The sequence below is a fragment of the Sminthopsis crassicaudata genome, chromosome 6 (assembly GCF_048593235.1).
Source record: "Sminthopsis crassicaudata isolate SCR6 chromosome 6, ASM4859323v1, whole genome shotgun sequence".
In the NCBI taxonomy this organism is placed as follows: domain Eukaryota; kingdom Metazoa; phylum Chordata; class Mammalia; order Dasyuromorphia; family Dasyuridae; genus Sminthopsis; species Sminthopsis crassicaudata.
In genome coordinates, this window is record NC_133622.1 from 161,756,453 (window position 1) to 161,778,914 (window position 22,462).

The following is a 22,462-nucleotide window of genomic DNA, read 5'->3' on the forward strand; positions in this document are numbered from 1 at the left end:
AACTCTCTTTTCTATCAACCTTCAGATGGCAGCAATTCAGGGAAAGAATGAAAGCCTAGAGAAAGTGTCTTCCTTGACTGCTCAGTTGGAATCTACCAAAGAAATGCTCCGCAAAGTTGTGGAAGAGCTGACTGCCAAGAAGATGACCCTGGAAAGTTCTGAGAGGACGGTGTCTGATCTGACATTGTCTCTGCAAGAGAAAGAGCGAGCCATTGAGGCAACTAATGCAGAGATCACCAAGCTCCGTTCTAGAGTTGACATAAAGTTACAGGAGCTCCAGCACCTTAAAAATGAAGGGGACCACCTCCGAAATGTGCAGTCCGAATGTGAGGCCCTCAAGCTGCAGATGGTGGAGAAGGACAAGGTGATTGAGATTTTGCGTCAGCAGATCGAGAACATGACTCAGCTGGTTGGCCAGCATGGGCGTACAGCTGGGGCTATGCAGGTGGAAAAAAATCAGCTCGAGAAAGAGATCAATGATCGTAAGCTAGAACTGCAGGAATTCAAGGTATGTGAGGGTCTTCAGGGACTGAGCTTCTGAAAACCTGTTTATTATGCTCTATCAAAATGGTATCTACAGTCAATTTTTGATCAATGGAAGCATTATAAAGACAACTGGATTAATGTTATGCAGCAGTGTGACCCACTGTGCAGAAATGGGGCCCATGAACTTAAAAAAAAATATTTTTGATAATTGTATTTAAACCTAAGTGTTTTCTTTGATAATGGTGTATTTTATTTTATGCATTTAAGAATGATTCTGAGAGGTGGTCTATAGTTTTCACCAGATTGCTGAAGGGGCCGGAACTGACAAAAATGGTGAAAAACCCCTGCCTTCAAATATAGAGTATTATTGGAAGTTCTTGAGCAGGGTGTGATATAATAAAGCTTCATATTTATGAAATTTCATAAAATTAAATCTGATGGTAGTATGGAGTAGCAGAGAGACAAGCTTAGGAGACAGGTATACTGATCCTGGAGGGAAGTGTACATACCTGAGACAAAGTGATAATGGCAGTGGCCATGGAAGGAGTATGCTGGCACAAGAGTTCTGAGATAGGAAGACTAGGCCTTGATAACCAATTATACAATAAGTGAAGGAAGGGGACACAACTGGAAGTCAGAGGAATCTTGGGTCCTGAGTGTGGGTAACTGGGAAAAGGACAATTCTGTTAGCAGGAATCAGAAATGAAAAATGGAACACATCCTTTCTACACCATGGAAACTAAGGTACCCCCCAAATCTGGAAAATCCATGTGTAATCTATAAGAGTAAACCCTTCACCTTCATTTTCCTTTAGGAAATCATATAAGTACTTAGCTTTTCCTCATATAATTCCAGAGTCTACTGGAATGTTTTTTAAAAATACCAATTCTGCATTTCTGAGTATCTGAAACTTTTCTGTGTCATGTGCTACCCTGTGCATGTCATCTATTACTTCCACAAAACTCCCCCCAAATTCCCATTTAATTTCTTATGCTGATCTGTGACATATTGAAATTATGATGGGAAAGTTGCTATGTGGAAGGGATAATTCTACCTATTGTTAGACTGAGGGAAAACTCCGCTGGTTGCAGCATGTAGCTCTGCATGTAGGGGTATACTGTCAGAGTCATAGAACCATAAGAGCTGAAAGAGGCCTCATGTAGGCTGCCTCAGTGGGCCAGCCTTCATCTACCAATGAACAAACTGAGACACAGGGAATCTGCCCAGGGTGGGCTTTGGGATGAGGTTCTCTTGACTTCAGATCTTTGATCTTTGGCTGGCACGGGTTTTCTCCTAATGTCAGCCACTTTTCTACTGAAGTAGCTACAAGGGGTGCCTCTGGCTCCGCATTAAACAAGGGTTTCCTTGCCTTCTAATTTTATTCTATTAATGCTTTAAATAAGAGTAATAAGGCAGCTTGGTGATATAGTGAATAGAATGTTGGTCCTGGCATCGAGGACCTGAGTTCAAATCTGAACTCAGATATTTCCTAGCTATGTGACCTTGGGCTAATCACTTAACCTTGGTTGCCTTAGTTTGTCAACCATAAAATGAGCTGGAAAAGGAAATGGCAAAACCATTCCAGTATCTTGCCAAGAAAACCCCAAATGGGTTCTTGAATTGGACATGACTGAAATGACTCATTAACAAGGTTATTATAAATATGTGTATGTATAGAATGTGTTTCTGAATCCTTTATATTGATTCATGCAATTAGATTATAAAAGACAAGAAAGATTCAAAAATACGTGAGCTTGAAGCCCGGCTAAGTGACTTGGAACTTGAAAAGGTGAAACTGGTGAATGCTGGGTCTGAACGGCTCCGTGCAGTAAAGGACATGAAACAGGAGAGAGACCAGCTCTTAGCTGAGGTGAAAAATAGTCGGAATGAGCTCTCCAGTCTTTCAGGTATGGAGTCCCTAGGGCTTGCCCACGAGGCTGAGCCTTGATGTAAGTAGGCACTCGTATTTCCTGGCACCTAACATGGACTCTAGCAATAGGACAAACAAAACAGGACAAAGCTGATTTTCAGCTTTGGCAAGAATACCAGGGCCACTAGTCCTGCTGTCGCAATGGGGTCATTCACATGGATTTCTGATGTGTAGGACTAAGTTTATGACATGGACTTGATATGTTTTACATGCATACTTGTCTTATATTTAGTACATTTTAACTTCATCGAGAGGCCTCAGCCAGTAAAATTTAGCACTTGATTAACAAACAGAAACTGAATCTTACAGTTTCACTAATAGTTTATTGAACAAGTCTTTTGGGAATTTGTTGGAAGAAAAGCTCCGGGATTCTTAACTGGGAGGAGTTTAAGAATGCATTTCATGATTATGCCTCTAATATTTCTCAAAATGTTCACATAAATGAAGTCATATTTAGGGAAATTGACGGTTTCAAGCCTTTTTCTTCTGATGAGTCCTCTTTATCAAGAACCCTTTTGTCAGCCACTATTCTCCCTTCTTATGTGTATGTTGAATGAATTCAGATTTTCATCTGTTCTCTCCTTTTCACTCCATCTTTCACTTGTCCCCTCATTTGACAACTCCTAGTGAGACCAAGACTTCCCTTCTTAATACTCATGAAGTGATTTCTGCCTGTCAGTGTCTTACCAGATAGGCTGAATATTAGTTCATTAATTTTTTTTTTTGACTTCTGGTGTTTGACATTTTGAGAGAGGACCTCCAGAAATAGATTAGGTCTGAGAACAAGAACTAATAGCTTCATTGGATTTACACAAAGGGATGTAACCCACCCTACATACCAAATTCCAAGTTCAGATACTTTAACTTGAGAATTATTTGTAATCTTTTGTCTCTAATCATTTGTTTAAAAAAATTCCTTGAATCTGCTAATGTGTAAGCAAGTACATGTGATAGGTCATCTTTCATTAGTTGTGATAAATCTACATTTATGACAGTGGAAAAGAATAGGTTAACTTCAGTTAATTGGTATATTGTGCAGAGGACTATGAAGTTTTGAAAAGAAATTATCGGAATAAAAGTGAAGAGATGGAATGTACTACAAACAAGCTGAAAATGCAATTGAAATCTGCACAGGCTGAACTGGAGCAAACAAGAAATACTTTAAAGACAATGGAAGGATCTGATGGCCATGGTATGATATAGACAACAGATTCTTTTCTTTCTTCTGTTTTTTCTTTTCTTTTTGTAGAATCTTTCTGATTCTACTGGTCTAGATTTGCAAATATATCTCACCTACTCTGCCACTGTTTCCAGGCACTTAGACACATAGGAATTGGTGGACCCCAGTGAGAGGGCCCAAGGATAACACGTAGGGCTGCTTCCAGGGCAGCCCTCAAAGCAGGGAGCAGTCGCTCTTAAAGTGGAAGCACCTTACTTCTCATGATGTAAACCAGACCAAACCAGCACAATGCAACATTGGGTCCAGAGTCAAGAGGCACGAGTCTGAATAAGGTTATTAGAACCTTGGGAATGTCTGAGCCTCAGTTTCCTCATCTGTAAAATGAACAGAATAAGAGCTTTGGCATTATGCAACCTACCTCATGAAGTTGTTCTTAGGGTCAAATGAGAGGAGACTAGGTTTATTATGCAAATGTAAGCTATTGTTATTGTCATCACAGCTGTGTTATTTCTATTTCTGATGTCTCCAATCCCAATTCTTTATATTGAAAAAAAATAGACATGAATATAACTAATTATAAAGAATGTATGGTACCTTTTTGATTACCTACATATGGATCATATCCTCTGTGAGCTCCATTTAACTTGAAAATCTGGGGCCATAAGTGTTAAAACCCAAGTTCGAGAAGTAGAGTTGCAGACCTAACCCATAAGTACTTAAGTTCCCAAATAAATAAGCATTTTGATGGTAAATACAGTAAAAATAATGGTAAATGCATTAAGCCATCTCTTCCCAGATATACCTATTTCTCACCCCAGGTCAGCCAGATTTATTCAAGTTAATGGATTGACCTGGAGAATTCTCTTTTGGTCTATATAATAACCACAGTATGACCTATAAGTTTAAAAAGTCCACATGAAGGCCAAATTATACCTGGCTACAAGTGTAAGTTTTCTATTTCTCACAAATTTCTGGAAAGCCACACACCATCCTCATACTGTTTGTTGAACGCAACAGAGCCAAATAGATCATAATTATCATCTTGAAGGCTTTGACCAACTAATTGTATCCTACATTTATTGAATGCCTTTTAAAAAAATCAAGCAAAGGGTATTTAAAGCACCACAAGCCAGGGCCTTTTGTTTTTAAAGGATCATACATTTTCTTTGTTTCCCCTCCCCCCCCTTAGGTCTCATTTGGATTATACCTATTTTCTTCTAAGCAAACAACTATTTTAAAGGCTATTTCTTTGGTTAACATGAAGGTTCAGGTTATTTCCTGTGCATAATGAGGCTTCTAGAACTAAGTTATCTAAGTGATCTTTTCAATTAGGTTATTATAAAAATCCTGCCCTTTCTACATCTTCAAGGCTGTAGGGTATGAGACGTTCAGCTTCATTCTGATAAACGGCCATTCCCTTCTTCGATTCTACCCTTACATTTTTCACTATCATAGCTACATCCAGGCTCATACTGGTGACTGATCTTCATTGTACTCTCATCACTACAGGGAGTTCCAATCATGTAACAGTAACCAGGAGAATGAAAATTGAATGTTTTATGATGTCACTGGAACCTTAAGGCATATACAGAACATTGATTTCTTATGTAGTAGTATCACTGTGATCAAGGAAAATCATTTTGATGAACAATTATAAGTTATCCCTTTTATCTAAGTTTCTCTCTATATATATGTATGTATGTCCGTAACTATGAGTCTGATCATTGTTCTTAACTCAATTATATAAAGAAAACTGACACCAAAAAAAAAAAAAAAAAAGTTTAAACCATTGTATAATTTACAAGATAACTATGTTCCATTGGACCAAAGAAGCTAATTCTTTTGGCAAAAACAAAGCCACAAGGAATGGTTATTGGATTTCCCCTATCCATAACCTTTGGGAAACAATCCCTTCTGGAGGCACCTATCTGCTGGACCTGGAGTCAGGAAGACGTGAGTTCAAATCCAGCCTCAGACACTTACTAATCATTTAACTTACAAATCATTTAACCTTAGCTTGCTTCCATTTCCTCTTCTGTAAAAAGGGAATGATAGTAGCACTTAATTCCCAGGGTGGTTGTGAGAATCAAAGGAGATAATATTTGTAAAGCATTTATCATAGTACTTGGCACACAGTAGGTGCTTAATAAGTGCTTGTTTCCTTCCTTTTTTTCTTCCTTCCATGCCACACACTCCCTTCCCACCTTGGGGATCCCATTGATTGATAATCTCAAGGCACAGTAGAATCCATACTATTATGGACTTCACATTGTCTCCTTACTTTGTAAGTTTGTTAGTTTGCAACTTAGAATGACTTTGAAAAAAGCATATAGTTTATGGAACACATAGTTTAAAACAGATAAACAGATAGTTTATAGCTTATGGAATGTTCATAAATAAGTAAGCAATTAGCATTTCCTTTTTACAGCCATGAAAGTTGCAATGGGCATGCAGAAGCAAATCACTGCCAAAAGAGGACAAATAGATGCCCTGCAGAGCAAGATTCAGTTCTTGGAGGAAGCAATGACAAATGCATCTAAGGTGAAGTAAGACCTCAAAGTAGAAATGGTCAAATTCGCCCTAAGAATTGCTTTACACTGGGGGAAAAAATACATTTTTATATTCTAAAAAATGAAAACTTGTATTTTGGAACTTTGTTATTATAAATATTTCCTCATCTCAGTTCAGAAAAGCACAATTTGTAGTGACTGGGGATCCATTTTATTAGGTACAAAGCCAGGAACAACCGTCCTGCTTTTAGAAATTTGAATGTTCTCTTAAATACTGCTTTAGTTGTATCTCACAAATTTTGGTATGTTGTTATTATTGTCTTTAATGAAATTATTGATAGTTTCTATAATTTATTCTTTGGACAATTCATTCTTTTTGATTAGATTATTTAGTTTACAATTTTTAATTTATGTTTCCAAAGTCCTTCAATGAATGCAATTTTTATTATGTTATAATCTGAAAAAGATATATTTAATATTTTTGCTTTCCTGCATTTTATTTGTGAGGTTTTTATGCCCTAACACACAGACATATTTTTGTGAAGCTAAGAAAAAAAGTATATTCCTTTCTAGTCTCATTTATTTTTCTCCAGAAATCTTTCTTTTCTGACTTTTCTAACGATCTATTCTTCTTAAGTTTTTACTTATTTTATAGTTTGATTTATCTGAGAGGGACAAATTAAAGTTCCCCACCAATATAGTTTTACTATTTTCTCCTGTAATTTGTTTAACATTGAAGTCTATTTTGCTTCGGACTATTGCCTCCTATACTTTCCCTTTTGCAAATGTAAACAACTTAATCTTACTAAGTTTCCATAATTTCTCACTTCTCCTGAGTCTTGTGTTTAAATGTCATGTTTTCTATTCAGCTCTGGTGTTTTCAACAGCAATGCTTAAAAGTTCTTTATTTCATTAAATATCCATTTCTTTCCATAAAGGATCATACTCAATTTTGCTTGGTAGATTATTCTTGGTTGTAATCCTAGCTCCTCTGCCTTCCAAGATACCATATTCCAAAACCTTCATTCCTTTAATGTGAAAACTGCTAAATCTTGTGTGATCCTGACTGGCTTCATAACATTTGAATGGTTTCTTTCTGGCTACTTGAAGAAGCTTTCCGTGACTTATAGCCAAGCTCTGGAACTTGGCTATAATTTTCATTTTGGAATATCTTTCAGGAGGTGATCAGTAGTTTATTTCAGTTTCTTTTTACCCTTCAGTCCTAAGATATCAGGGCATTTTTCTTGATAATTTCTTGAAAGATGTCTGGCTTTTTTTTTTTTTTTTTTGGTTATGGTTTTCAGGTAGTCCAGTAATTCTTAAATTATTTCTTCTTGACCTCTTTTTCAGATTAGTTGTTTTTTCTGATGAGATATTTCACATTTTCTTCCATTTTCCCATTCTTTTAACTTTGTTTGATTGATTCTTGATATATTCTGAAGTCATTAAGCTTTCATTTAACCAATACAAATTTTTAAGGAATTATTTGATTCTATGAGCTTTTGTACCTAAGAAGAAGAAGCATACTGCTATCTTATTTCATCAGAGAATTAGAAAATGTCGACATGTTATAGTTAGTGTTTTTAGGAACTGAATCTAACATAATTCAATTCAACTCAATTCAGCAATATTTATTAAACATCCTCTATGTGTAAGAATTGGAAGACAAAAATAAAACAGTCCCTTCCCTCGCAGAATGGACATTTTACTTAAGATCCCTTCATGGACATCAATGAAGAAATAAAAAGTATGTATCATATGACTGATGGTTTCTGACTACAAGATAATTTGAGGATTGGGTAAAGCAATAAAATCTAGGGAGATCAGCAAAGGCCCAACCAACCAATAAGCAGAAGGCAATAAAGATTATAGAGAGCTTACTGTGTGCCAGGCACATCCCTCATTTAATCCTTACAACAACCCTGGAAGACAGAAGCCATTATTATCCCCATTTTACAGTTGAAGAAACTGAGGCAAACAGATATTAAGTGACTTGCCCAAGGTCATGATGGATAGTTCTGAGATTAGCAAGACCAGATAATGAAGGGCTTTACATGAGAAACAGAGGAGTATGAGTTTTATTCTAGAAGACTAAGAGAAGATACTGAAGTTTCTTAAGCCTCAAGGGATGTATTCAGAGTAGTAGATGAGGATTGTCCTGTGGCAGCTGTAGAGAGGATGAAGTGGAGTGGGGGAAGGCTGAAGGTGGGGAGACTAGATGGGATGCTTTTGTAATTGTTCCTGACCTAGGTGAAGGTCCATGAGGGCAGAGAATGGGATAGATGCAAAAGATATTAGATTTAGGAATAAACACACAAAAACCCCTGGTGATATCAAATAACTTTTTGCTGTGACAAAAACCTAAAAAATATCTGTTATCTGTATGTTTTTTAGATTTGTATCATTTTGACATGCAATAAGGGAGGATGAGAAGTTGAGACTATTGTTAGCACTGAGCAAATAGTGTATGGAAGTGTAAGATACAAAGGGAACAAGAAGAGGAGAAATAATAAAAAGAAGATATTAAAATTATATTAGAAATCACATTGAAGTGTATTTGCTTTATAAAATGTTAACATTTTCTTATATTAGCTTAAACTTAAACTTTAAATATTTATAAAATATGATATATAAAAGTAAGTTTTATAAAGTAATAAATGCGACTTAATTACATGGAACTTAATTCAGAAAATATTTACTAATAGTTGATTGGGAAGAGGTTTCCTGGAAATTAAAACTGCCCTAGGTGCTAGAACCTAGGATGGTGGTAGATTTCCTTTTATTGGAAGTCAGGGGTCAGGAATATTGAATCAAGGCTGTCAGGAATGTTGACAGGAGATTCTTTAGGGCAGGCAAGAGGAACTGAGGTCATCTTTCCCAGTCTGAGTTTCTGAGTTGACCTTAGGCTAGTCGCATCTTTCCTCTGAGCAGAGCTAACCTAAGGTCTCTTGTGGCTCTTCTCCCTTGTCTGGGACAGTCAATGTCAGTCATCTTGTGAAAGCCCCTGGGAAATACTCTCCAAGTGGGTTCCACTGCCAAGACTAAAGCATAGACATGGAAAAAAGAAAAAGCTCAGGATAAGAGAGGAAGATGAACTGAAAAGTAAAATAGACAGGTCAAAGAATCTGAAAATGTGCCACATGGGAGCAGTGTTACCAGTTCTGTATGTTGGGGTAACTAAAGAACCCCTCTCCAGTAAGGGGAACCCACCACCATCCCAGGAACTAGCAAGTAGGGCAGCTTTAATTTCCAGGAAACGTCTTCTCAGTCATATTTGGTAAATATTTGGTGAGAAGGCAATCCTATCAAAAAAGAGGCAAAAGGCTATATGTTGATTTTTAGTCCCATGTACGGCCAGTTTGCCCTACCTAATCAGAAAAGGAAAAATAATTTAAAGTGATATCAATAGGAAGAGTATTTTTATTCCTATATTTTTCATATTTCTCTCCCCCTCATCTGTCCACTGATACTTGAGGCACATTGTATTGATTGCTTTGTTGACTGATATTGAAGTTTGAACATTTGAATGACTTGGAGAAAAGAAAACTAAATTAAAGTCGGAAGATCCAGGCACAAATATTAAACTCAACCACAACATCTTCATTCTTTGGGCAAATCATTTCACTGCTTCAGGCTCAGTTTTTGCATACTATTTTGGGTTGTTAAGGAAGCACCTTAGAGATCATCTAATCCAACCTCTTCATTTTATAGATGAGAGCACTAAAGTTTTTAGGGGAAGGGAGACTATAAATTGATCAAAATAACAGAGAGAGTTAAATTAATTCATGTCCTTGGACTTTCTAATTAGGGTCTCTTTCAACTTTCAACTCTAATGTGCTCAGCATTTTGTGAGCATATCTCCATATTTCATAATAAATTTTGGGGTTGAATAATATTAATGCAAGTTAGGTAATGATATACCTTCTGTTGAGTTTTAAACAGTCTCAAAAAATTGGAAATTGGCAAAAAATATCAAATGGACATATGGTCTGTAGTAATAATTGGATTTTAATACAATTTGATATGGTGGATATCTGCAGTTTTGAGAAGCATTAGTTCTTCTAACAAGTAAATACATAGTTAATACCTCTTTAGTGGTATTCAATCAAATATTATATTTATTAAACCTAAGATAAATAATCATAGGGCTATCTAGCAGTGAGGAAAATAAGAATGTATTATCTATATAAACATGAGTTACTTCCTTTCAGTCTTGCTAATAGATAAATAATTGAATAGTATAAAATAATTTAACATTAAAGTTAGGTTTCACTGAATCAATAGCTTACATTTCTATCACTTAGTAATAGCAGTCAGATTATCCCAGAGATGCTTTCTTCTCTATAATCATAGGAGAAGCGTTTCTTAAAAGAAGAGAAAAATAAACTAAGTCAAGAATTGAACATTGTTGCAACAGAAAAAAACAAAATGGCAGGGGAGCTGGATATCCTGAGATCCCAAGAGCGGCGTTTGAAAGAAAAAGTTGCTAACATGGAAATTGCTCTTGATAAGGTAATTGTTATTTGAACTAATCATTTAACTTAAAAAAAAAAAAAAAAAAAAAAGATTTTTATTCTGAATACTTACATCTCCAGAGTGAATATTTCCATATGCATAGAGGGCATAAAAAGAGGATTGTCAATGAAATCATGATTCTCTATATCATAATGTTGTTTTTTTTTTAATTTACTAAGTTTAACATGTCCTTTTCAAAACTCATTTGTTTGTAGTTCCTTCCAAACTTCCTTCTTTTATCTTTTTTGGATTTTGAAAAATATTTCAATGGTTTCCTTTTTGCTAACCCCTTCTTTGTCTTAAAACCCTACTCCACTTAAAAAATTAAAATAAAAAAAACCCTCTTAAAATAAATAAGCATAATTAATTAAGCAAAATGAATTCATATTATGACCATGTCTAAAACATGTTTCATCAAAAGTCTTTTGGAGACATGGCTCTTCATTGCATTGATCAAAGTTAAGTCTTTCTTGTTATTATTGTGTAAATTATTCTCCTGGTTCTTTTACTTCATTTTGCACCCAGGATTTTCTAAAATTATCCCTTTTATCATTTCTCCTGCTCAAAAAATATTCCATTACATTTACATACCACAGTTTTTTTCAGCTATTATCCAAATGTTGAATACCCACAAAGTTTCTTTTTATTTCCCCTTTGTGATCAGTAAATTTATTTTGTTTGTTTAATATTCTCTTCCTGTTATGGTTTTCTCTCTCAACTCCATTCTCTGTCTTCCTCAGTTTGCTTGTAGAGTTTAATATATTTGTATACTAGACTTTGAGAATGTGTATGTGCATGTGTGTATGCTCAATCCTCCTTTGTCCCTCTCAGATTCATATGATGCCTGTTTCCCCCATCTCTTCCTCCATGTTTGTAAAGTCGTCTTATTTACCTTAATTTTGTAGAATCTCAAGATCTGCCTTTTTCTTCCTCCTTTATATAGTAATATATTCCTTTTACTTTCACTTGTTTTTATCCTTTTATTTAAATTAAATTTAGAATTAAAACAGTCTATTCTCGGGTTCCCCCCCCCATTATTTAATTCCTTCACTAATCTATAAAAACATTAAAGTTCTTCATCCCATTAGAATGGTAACCTTTCATCATCATAAAGTCCTTTCCAGTTCATACATTTTTGTCTTTTTAGTATCTTTGGACATTTACATGTCAAAATTTCTAGTTAGCCAGAACTGAATTTTTCATCAGAAGTACTTTTTCTATTCCAATGTCCCCCCTCCCCTCCACCTTCCACCCCCCACCCCACCCTCACCATTATAGAATAAAGGCTAAGTTTTTGCAGGGCAAGTTATTTTTAATTTTAGCTCATATTTTTGTCTTTTAGAATATATACTCCAAGCTCTTCTTTCATTTGTAGTAGAAGCTTCTAGGTGTTGTTTGACACAGACTAGCTCCTAGGTACTTGAACTGATTATTTCTGGTTGCTTGCACTTTTTGTATTTGAGGCTTTTCTTTTCAGAGTTTGGGTTTATTTCAGAAAATGGTAGGTGGATTAAAAAAATACTGTGCCCTTTGGTTCTAATTAATCTGGGTGGTTTTCATTTAAAAATTTTAAAAAACATAATGTGGAGGCTTTTTAAAAAAATTATGGTTTTTACAGTTTTCAATGATTCTTAAATTATCCCTCCTTAACCTGTTTTGCAGGCCAGTTTGTTTTAAATAACTTCTATTTTATATTTTCTTGTACTTTTTCACCTTTCAGTTTATTCTCATATTTCTTCAGAGTATTGCACCAAGACTAGGCTTTGCCCTCTTCCCCATTTATGGAAGGAGTAGCTAGCCCTTTCTAGTCATGTCCTGGGTCTCTTAGATTTCTGTGCTGACCTTCATTTCCAATAGGGCACCTACTTCTTTGAGTTTCAGTGCACTAAATATTTCAAGACTGTGTCTAATGTCTCAGGACACAGCGTGGGCGACCTTAGGTCCATGATCTGTCCTAGTATTAGTGCTGTTCTGCCTGCAATGGCTACTATTGGCTTCAGTGGGTCCCAGAGTCTTCACGGTGTGATTCTGATACTTTTGAGGTTTTCTTTGTGGGAAGGAGGAGGGCCCCTGCTCTTATTGCTTCTGGATACAGACTTTTCCAAACTATCCACTGTCTCTTCTCGGATTATTCTGAGAGCCCCCTGATTGCGTGCTCACTCTGGCTTTTATTCTGCTTTCTCATTGAATTTCTCAATCACTTTTTTTTTTTTTTTTTTTTTTTTTTTTGGTATATTTGTTCAGTTTTTGCTAGAGTAGATGTGGAGAAACAGGGAAGTCTGTCACCTTTCAGGAAGCCCAACCTGACTAAAAGTACTCATTATTTAATTTTCTGTTCAAAATATTTCTCTGCATAATTTACAGAAGCATAGAATTTCAGAGTTGGAGGGATCTTGATGACCATCTAAGCCATCCTATCCCTAAACAAAAGGCCCCTTTATATGACAGAGCTGACAAATTGTCATCAAACCTCTGCTGGAAGTCTTTTCATTCTGAGAAGGATATCATAGTCTTGCCCAAGGCAGCTCCTACCTTTTGGAAGTTCATTTTTAGAAAGTTTTTCTTGCCTGGAAACCTCATTTTATGTCTTTGCATCTCCTAGTCCAGATCTGTTCTTTGGGATTAATCAGCACACAATAGTCCCTTTCCCACCAGAAGTTTGAAGGCAGCCTCCTAAACTTTCCTAGACCCTTCTCCAGATCTTCCTGCACGGTGCTGCTTGCCCTCCTCTTGACATTATCTAGTTTATTAATGTCTTTCCTAAAATGGCATGCTCATAACTGATCACAATCATCTGCCTCAGTTCAGTTTACACAGGACTACAAGAATCCTCATACTGGAAGCTCTGCATCCATCTCAGTTCAGTCCAATGTCCCCTTGGGTTTGGGGAAATCTACCATATACTGCTGGTTCATGTTGAACTTGCCTCCCACGAAAACCCCCAAAACTTTTTCAGACAAACTTTAAGCCTCTTTCATTTGAATTCATCCATTTGGACAATTTAAAAACAAATCATTTTTTAAAAATCACAAACCCAATCTTCCATAACCACATTATTTGCCAGATTACTTCTAGTGTCCTAGGAAGAGTTTTTAAGGATGAAGATGACTTTCATTTTCTTATTTAGCAAGATGGGTTCTCCTAGGAAATGGACAATAGTAAAATGAACTCAAGAGTTTTAACAGACATTTAATTAACAAAGAAAGAATTTTATTCTTAACAATAGCCCTAAATAACTATAGGTCATATTCGCATAGTTTGTTAATGTTTGCAGGACAATTTACTATCACATTTGCTCTTTGTAACAGCTATATAAGGCAGGTACTATCTTCATTTTACAGATCACAAATTGAATGTCAGAGAAACTCAGGGACTTGTCCATTTTCCCATAACTTCCAAGTTGGGATTTGAACCCAGTTCCTTCCTGTGTCCAAGTTTTAGAAAGTAGTCCAAGTGCCTCTTCCATCATACCATACGGTCAAGTGTGCCAGCATTCCCTAAATACAGTAGAATTCTATATACCCTCAGATGGCCAGTTGGGCTCACCTGGTACAAAGGCATGCAAGTCAGCTGCTGCTCTATACTTTAGGAGAGCCCAAAGGAAATGTCCAAAAACTCTGCATTTTAGATGCTGGTCTTCAGTCTAGTAGGTCATTATCTTTGTTTACCAGAGGCTGCTTCCAGAGACTATACCTTCTGCATTCCAAGCTTGATGCCAGCCAGATCTGAGGGTCAGGAAGGGTTCCCCTCTGCTATCACTGTGCCTCAGTTATAGTCCAAGGCAGCTTATTACTATTAGTTTTAAAACAGGTAATTTCCCCCTTTAGTCTAGCAAATCACTCTTACTGCCAGCTATGTCCAACACCTCCTATTCTAACTGGAATGAAGTCAAGAAAGGATAAAATTTTCTGTCTCCCAATCCAAAAACTAGAAGGTAGCAAGATATCAGTTGGTAATTATAATAATGCCAAGGATGTCTAAATAGGCAGGTTCCTAACCATATATGCATATATATTTTTTTCTTGCTGTTACATTTTTTCAAAGGAAAAAAAAAGCATTGCCTTTTTAGATCTAATAACTTAAAAAAATCTATAAAGTAACAAAAGTATCAGCTTTTCTAAAATTAGTCAAAGTAATAAGGTCATATACTATTCATTATGTTAATAATAAGGACATACTAGAATAGGAATATGCCTAAGTGGAACCTTAGTGAGCTGAACTAATTTGCCTAGTTAATTTGTATAAATGTCTGTTATCAGAGAATACTTAGCACTTGATAAGAGATTCCATTAAGTAAGACTAGTGTAATAAATGAAGCAATCCAGAAGTTTATGGCTAAAGAGACAGTTTTTTTTTTTTAAACCAATATTATTTATTATTAGGGCATTTTAGGTTCCTTGTGTCTACAAGTACATAGGATATCTCGATGTGCCTCATTCTGTATAATCCAAATCTGAGTAGTTCTAACTATGCATTATTCTCTCTAAAAATAGTGACTTCCTTAATAAGTTTTCCCTAGTCATAATTCATCCTTCACCTTGTGTATTTCTGTTGTTTCTTTGTCCCCATTTGGGGTTTTCTTGGCAAAGATATTGGAGTAGCTTGCCATTTCCTTTCCCAATTCATTTTACAGATGAGGAAACTGAGGCAAACAGGGTTAAGTGAATTTCTCAGAGTCACAAAGCTAGTAATCTAATTTCACATTTTAATTCAAGTCTTCTTGACTCCAAGCCCAGCACCCTATTATTCACTGAGCCACCAAGCTGCTTGTGTAGCTTTTACTCTAATTCTATCTCCCATGTTTTAAGCAAGACCTCTTAGCATTTGTTCAGATGATAGACTTTGAAAAATTAATTGGCTTACTGTCAAGATTAAGTCTAATATCCGTGTGCTTATTTGATTATAGGCATCTTTGCAGTTTGCAGAATGTCAAGACATAATCCAGCGTCAGGAGCAAGAATCAGTAAGATTGAAACTGCAGCACACAATAGATGTAAAGGTAACATCTTTATTTTAATTCACAACTTAATAATATACACATTTTCCCATCAATTTTTATATCTTCATATTTTGGCGATAATTTTTTTCATTTAAGAATTTTTTATCGCTAGAACATTATACCTCTTTCAAAACAAGTAAAACTTACAGAAATTATACATATCTAACATAACAAGTATTAAAATCTACTATATTTTGTTTAGCTAAAATGTTTCTTAAGTTGTAAAAATAATCTCTTATTATTACAAAAAAAATCACAAAGCTTAATAAATATGAATTGCTTTTACAAAAAGCAAGAACTTCCTGCTTTTTAGAATGCAATCTCAGTATTAAAGGAAAAATGACTGGAATAAAAAAGTGCTGATTGGCGATTTGCAATTACCTGCTTTGAAAAATATTCAATAAAATACAAAGTTTTCTGCGATAGCTTTTTGATATTCCAGTTGACCTCTAAGCACCAAAAATAATTATTCCATACAAATAAGAACTTTAGGGCAACTTCTCTTAGTGGTTAGTTGTGGTTTCCCTTTTTTGGCCAATGATGTTGTAGGATTATAAAGAGAGCGAAATAGCAAGGATTTATACTTCAAAGCAGTCTGGAATTAATCAAATGATCTATATATTTGTATGGAAAAGCCTTGTTTGTGATCAATTTGTATAATAAAAAATGATTACCTATTTTACAATTAAATAATTAAAAAAAAGTTAAATAATTTGATGTATTCATGCCATAGCAATGAGTGAAGCATGCCACTTTTTGTATAAGTTAATTAAGCATTATATGAAATATGTAAAAGATGCAAATAGATGTTAGTTAAAATTTTATAATGCTTTTAAATTCATGTAATGATTTTTTTTGTTTCTTTCCAAATTTAAAATTTTAAAAATACTTTGTCATAGGCACTTCTGCAAGTGCAAAATCAAGCTAGAACAAGACTATATTAAATCACAAAATTTGAGGAAATGCAGATAGTGCTCTGCAAGATGTCATTCTATTTTCATTGATAGTAATTATTAATGATAGTATTGGTTACAAAAATAACACCTAAGTACCAATTTAGAATGCATAAATTTGTTTAAAATAAAATTTTTAAAATGTACTATTTATTTTTTTAACATTTAAAAAAATGAGTCCCAAATTTTTTCCCTTTCTATCACTTTTTTCTCCACCCACTGAAATGGCAAGCAATATAGTATTAATTACACACATGAAATCATGTAAAATGTATTACCATATTAGCCAAATCAAAAAAAGGGAAGAAAAATAAACAATATGAAAAAACTATATTTCATTTTGCATTTAGAGTTCTTTCTCTGTAACTGGATTGCTTTTTTTATTTTTTATTTTATGATGAATTCTTTGGAATTATTTTAGATCACTATATTGATCAGAATATCCAAGTCTTTTACAGCTGATCATTATTACAATATTGCTATTACTGTATCCACTTATCTGGTTTTGCTCATTTTGCTTTGTCTCACTTCACACATGTCTTCCTATGTTTTTCTGAAACTATTCTGCTTGTCATTTTTATAGCATTATTGCATACTACTGTATACCATAATCACGTGCCATAAATTGTTCAGCCATTTCCCAAGTGATGGGCATCCCCTTAATTTCCAATTCTTTGTCACCAAAAGAAGAGCTTTTGGAAATATTTTTGTATATATTTTGTACTATAGGTTCTTTTCCTTTTCCTTTGATATTTTTTGGGATAAAGCAGTAGTATTGCTAGGTCATAAGGTATGCAATTTTATATCCCCTTGGGCATAGTTCCATTTTCCATTTCACAATTTTAATGTACCCATTTTCTTTCATCCCTTCCAGCACTTGCCATTTTTTATAGGTAAGAAGTGATACCTAAGACTTGTTTAAATTTGCCTTTCTCTGATTGATAGTGATTTTAGAGTGTTTTTTCGTCTGAGTATAGATAGCTGATTTCTTTTTTCTGAAAACTGCCTCTTTCTATCTCTTTGACAGTTTATCAGTTGGGGGGTGGTTCTTATTTTTGTGAATTTAACTTAGTTCTCTAAGAAATTTGAGAAAAGAGGTCTTTATCAAAGAAATTTACTACAAAATTTTAAAATATTACTACATTGTCTATGGTAACTTTTAGCAAAATATCATTTCCCTGATTATCTCTTTTAATTAGGGCTATTTCTGCTTTTGCTTTATCTAAGAACATGAATGCTACCCTGTTTTTTAAACTTTAGCTATAGCATAATAGATTCTGCTTTAGCCTCTTATTTTAACTCTATGTGAGTCTTTCTATTTAAGATGTGTCTCTTGTAAATAATGTGTTGTTGGATTCTGATTTGTAACTTATTCTGCTACTATTTTATATGTGAGCACATCCCATTCCCATTTATACTTATGATTACTATGTGTTCTCTTTTCTCCTGTTTTTTGTTTTATTTATACTTCTTTTTTTATTCTGCCCCTCTTCAAAAATCTGTTTTGTTTCTGCCCACTAATTTCCTTAATTTACCCTCTCTTTGATTATTCCCCTACTTTCTTTTATCCTCTTCTCCTCTGTCTCCCATAAGGTAGATTTCTATACTCAACTAAGTATATGTATGTTTCTGTGTGTTTATATGCTTGGACATATGCATAAACATACATACATACATACATATAACACACACATACATGCACACACAATCTGTGCCCACAACCCCACCCATTTTTTCCTCCTCTGTAAAAGTATGTAAGATACTTCCCCTATTCTATTTTTCCCTTTCCCCTTCTCCCAGCACATCCCTCCTTTACCCCTTAATTTTTTTTAGCTCATTCCAACACACTTAACTCATAACTGTGCCCTCTATATAGACTAACTTTCCTAATAGTAGTGAAGTTCTTAGGAATTACATATATTTTCCCATATAGGAATATAAACAGTTTAATATTATTGAATCTCTTAGGTTTTCTTTCATGTTTACCCTTTTATGTTTTTCTTGAGTCTTATGTTTCAATGTTACACTTTTTTATTCAGCTTTGATCATTTCATCAAGCACTTTGGCTGGGTAGATGATTTTTGGTTGTAATCCTAGATCCTTTGCCTTTCAAAATATAATATTCTAAGGCCTAAAATCCTTTAATGTGGAAACTGCTAAATCTTGTGTGATCCTGACTGTAGCTTCATGATATTTGAATGTTTTATGTTTTCCTATAGTATTTTCTCTTTGACCTGAGAGCTCTTTAATTTGGCTATGATATTTTTATTTTTATTTTGAAATCTCTTTTAGAAGGTGATCAATTGATTCTTTTAATTTCTAATTTACCACCTGGTTCTAAGACATCAGGATAGTTATCTTTGATAATTTCTTCAAATATGATGTATAGGCTTTAAAAAAATTTTTTTTAATAGTTTTTCTTTACCAGATATATGAAAGGGTAATTTTACAGCATTGACAATTGCCAAGCCTCTTGTTCTAATTTTTCCCCTCCCCCCCAGATGGCAGTTTGACCGATACATGTTAAATATGTTAGAGTATAAATTAAATACAATATATGTATACATGTCCAAACAGTTGTTTTGCTGTACAAAAAGAATCGGACTTTGAAACAGTGTACAATTAGCCTGTGAAGGAAATCAAAATTCAGGCAGACAAAAATAAAGGGATTGGGAATTGTGTGTAGTGGTTCATAGTCATCTCCCAGAGTTCTTTTGCTGGGTGCAGCTGGTTCAGTTCATTACTGCTCTATTGGAACTGATTTGGTTCATCTCATTGTTGAAGATGGCCACATCCATCAGAATTGATCATCATATAGTATTGTTGTTGAAGTGTATAATGATCTCCTGGTCCTGCTCATTTCACTCACCATCAGTTCATATAAGTCTCTCCAGGCCTTTCTGAAATAATCCTGTTGGTCATTTCTTACAGAACAATAATATTCCATAATATTCGTATACCACAATTTATTCAGCCATTCTCAGTTGATGGGCATCCACGTAGTTTCCAGTTTCTGGCCACTACAAAGAGGGCTGCCACAAACATTCTTGCACATACAGGTCCCTTTCGCTGCTTTAAGCTCTCTTTGGGATATAAGCCCAGTAGTAAACTGCTGGGTCAAAGGGTATGCACAGTTTGATAACTTTTTGAACATCGTTCCAAATTGCTCTCCAGAATGGCTGGAGGTATTCACAATTCCACCAACAATGTTTTCCCCTCCAACATTCTGCATTATCTTTCCCTGTCATTCTAGCCAGTCTGACAGGTGTGTAGTGGTATCTCAGAGTTGTTTTAATTTTCATTTCTTTGATTAATAATGTCTTGGAGCATCTTTTCATATGGCTAGATATAGTTTCAATTTCTTCATCTGAGAATTTATTATCTGTTTCTATCCTTTAATCATTTATCATTTGGAAAATGGCTTGATTTCTTATAAATTAAGAGTGAATTCTCTATATGTTTTGGAAATGAGGCTTTTATCGGAACCTTTGACTGTAAAAATGTTTTCCCAGTTTATTGTTTCCCTTGTAATCTTATCTGCATTAGTTTTATTTGTACAAAAATTTTTCAATTTTATATAATCAAAGTTTTCTACTTTGTGATCAATAATGATTTCTAGTTCTTCTTTGGACATAAATTCCTTCCTCTTCCCCAGGTCTGAGAGGTAAACTATCCTATGTTCCTCTAATTTATTTATAATCTCATTCTTTATGCCTAGGTCATGAACCCATTTTGACCTTATCTTCATGTACGGTGTTAAGTGTGGGTCAATGCCTAGTTTCTGCCATATTAATTTCCAATTTTCCCAGCAATTTTTGTCAAACATTGAGTTCTTATCCCAAAAGCTTGGGTCTTTGGGGATGTATAGGCTTTTAAAATTTATTATGGCATTCAATTAGTCCAAAAATTCTTAGATTATACTATTTTCCTTCAGTATTTTTTTGCTTTCATTTTCACCAAACTATTAATTCTCTTTTCATAATTTTCTGGTACCACTCTCATTCGTCCCCACCCCTATTTTTCTTCTACCACTATTATCCCTTTAATGCTTTCAAAAATTCTTGTTGGGATTGGGTCCAATTAGCATCTTTCTTTGTGGCTTTGGTTGTGGGTATTTTTACATTGTTATCTTCTTAGTTTGTGTCTTAGTCTTTTCTGCCACAGTAGCTTTTTTATAGTCATGTTCTTTTGTTGTTGTTGTTGTTTATTTGATCATTTTTCCAACCTATTTCTTGACTTTGAACTTTATGTTAAATCTGTGCCCTGCTCACGTGGGAGTGAGAAGCTTCTGTACCATGCTTCAGGCTTTGTTGTCCTGCTGTTTTCATGCTACTTCTGGGGCTCTGCATGTTTTTGTTGCTTCCAACATGATATGATCCAGTAAGTGCTATGGTCATTGCTCTCTTGGTATGCACTCTAGTTTTTATTGAGGAAGGATTCTTGCTACCCTGCCAGGGTAACAAATGCTACTCTTAACTCTGGAACTTTGATTAGGTCCCTTGTTCTATAACCACCTTACCAATGCTTTTTCTATAAGCACCTTACCAATGCTGTTCTCTGCCTTGGAATGGCCACCTGGACCCTACTCCAAACTATGACCCCAAACTGTATGTAGAATTGCCAATCAGCATCAGCTGTATCTTGTGCCAGCAAAAGGTCAACTGTGATCTCTTTCTGACCAATTGTCCAATCCCTTTACCATTTCTGGGCTGAGAGCTCTTGAAGATGATGCTGTTGCTGATACCACAGCTGTCTCCCAGGGCCCTCCACTGAGGCTCCTGCTGTACTCAGGGTTAGTGTCCACCAAAGTGTCACAGATCTCTCCTGCCAATTTCCTAATTTGTCTTACGTTAAAAAAACTATCTCACCCGAAACCTTTATTGGCTCTGCTGCTTCAAAATTCAACTTGATGTATTAGTTAAAAGTTGTTTGAAGGGGAACATGGAGATAATTCAACTAGGTTGCTGCCTCTAATCTTCCCTCTTGGTTCCATGTGAATCTAGATTTTTCAAAGCCAGTTACTTTTAACAAATAAAAGATGTGTTTTTGCATTTTAAGTAATTCATTTCTTTCAAGAAAAAATTATTACAATATGAAACTTATCAAATTAAATATAACAGGGCAGTCATCTTAGAAAAGATAACTCTGCTCAGTTTTGGAGTTAGTAAAAAGCTAGGGAGACTATATTAAATTAAATGTTATGAAAATTCAACCTTAGGAAGATTCAGCAAATTTGAAATATCATTAAATCTTCAAATATTGCAAATTTGATTTTGGATTACATTTTCATGTAATGTTAATTCCATTTGACCCAGGTGTTAGGAAGGTATGCACCTTCCATCTTTTTTTTTTTTTTAATTAAAAATTTCAGCCTCTCCCCAAGCTAATTGGATATCTGTCTAATATACAAATATACCTCTTAAATAACAAATATGAACAAATGTGTTATCTGTTTGGAGAGAACCTGGTAGACCCCTCCATGTTTTATATCATAGCCACCATGATTTCTTTACAGTTACTTCCTTTCATTGAAGCTGTTAACTCTTATTTTTTAACATTTAATTAGTTAATTACCCCACTCCTGGGGGCAGAACAAAGGTGGTAGAGAAAAGGTAGAGACTCATTGACCATAACTAAATTCTCCTCTAAACAACCTAAAAATAATGTCTCAAAACAGATTCTGGAGCAGCAAAGTGAAGTGAAACAATTTTCCAGCCCAAGATAATCTAGAAGATTGGCAGGAAAGGTCTGTTGTACTAAGTGTAATAAAGCACAGTCCAAATGCAGGCAACACCTGGACAAGATAGCAGTGAGCTTTGGGAGCAAATTGGCAAAAGTGACTTCCATAGCTCTCAACCTTCAGATGGTAAAGGGGTTGAACACTGGTCA

General features: G+C 35.0%; 1 protein-coding gene across 13 annotated transcripts in view; it reads left to right on the forward strand.

Moving 5' to 3' along the window:
* The window catches only part of CCDC158 (coiled-coil domain containing 158), a 121,240-nt gene that overhangs the window by 63,236 nt on the left and 35,542 nt on the right, over positions 1–22,462 (forward strand). For 12 of the 13 annotated variants that reach the window (XM_074274372.1, XM_074274381.1, XM_074274380.1 and 9 more), the window contains 6 exons: positions 26–508; positions 2,204–2,393; positions 3,456–3,608; positions 6,025–6,137; positions 10,460–10,618; positions 15,528–15,620. In XM_074274372.1, the coding sequence (XP_074130473.1) occupies positions 26–508; positions 2,204–2,393; positions 3,456–3,608; positions 6,025–6,137; positions 10,460–10,618; positions 15,528–15,620 (1,191 nt within the window). The remainder of the gene's footprint in view (positions 1–25; positions 509–2,203; positions 2,394–3,455; positions 3,609–6,024; positions 6,138–10,459; positions 10,619–15,527; positions 15,621–22,462) is intronic. The other variant, XM_074274377.1, reaches the window with a different exon arrangement.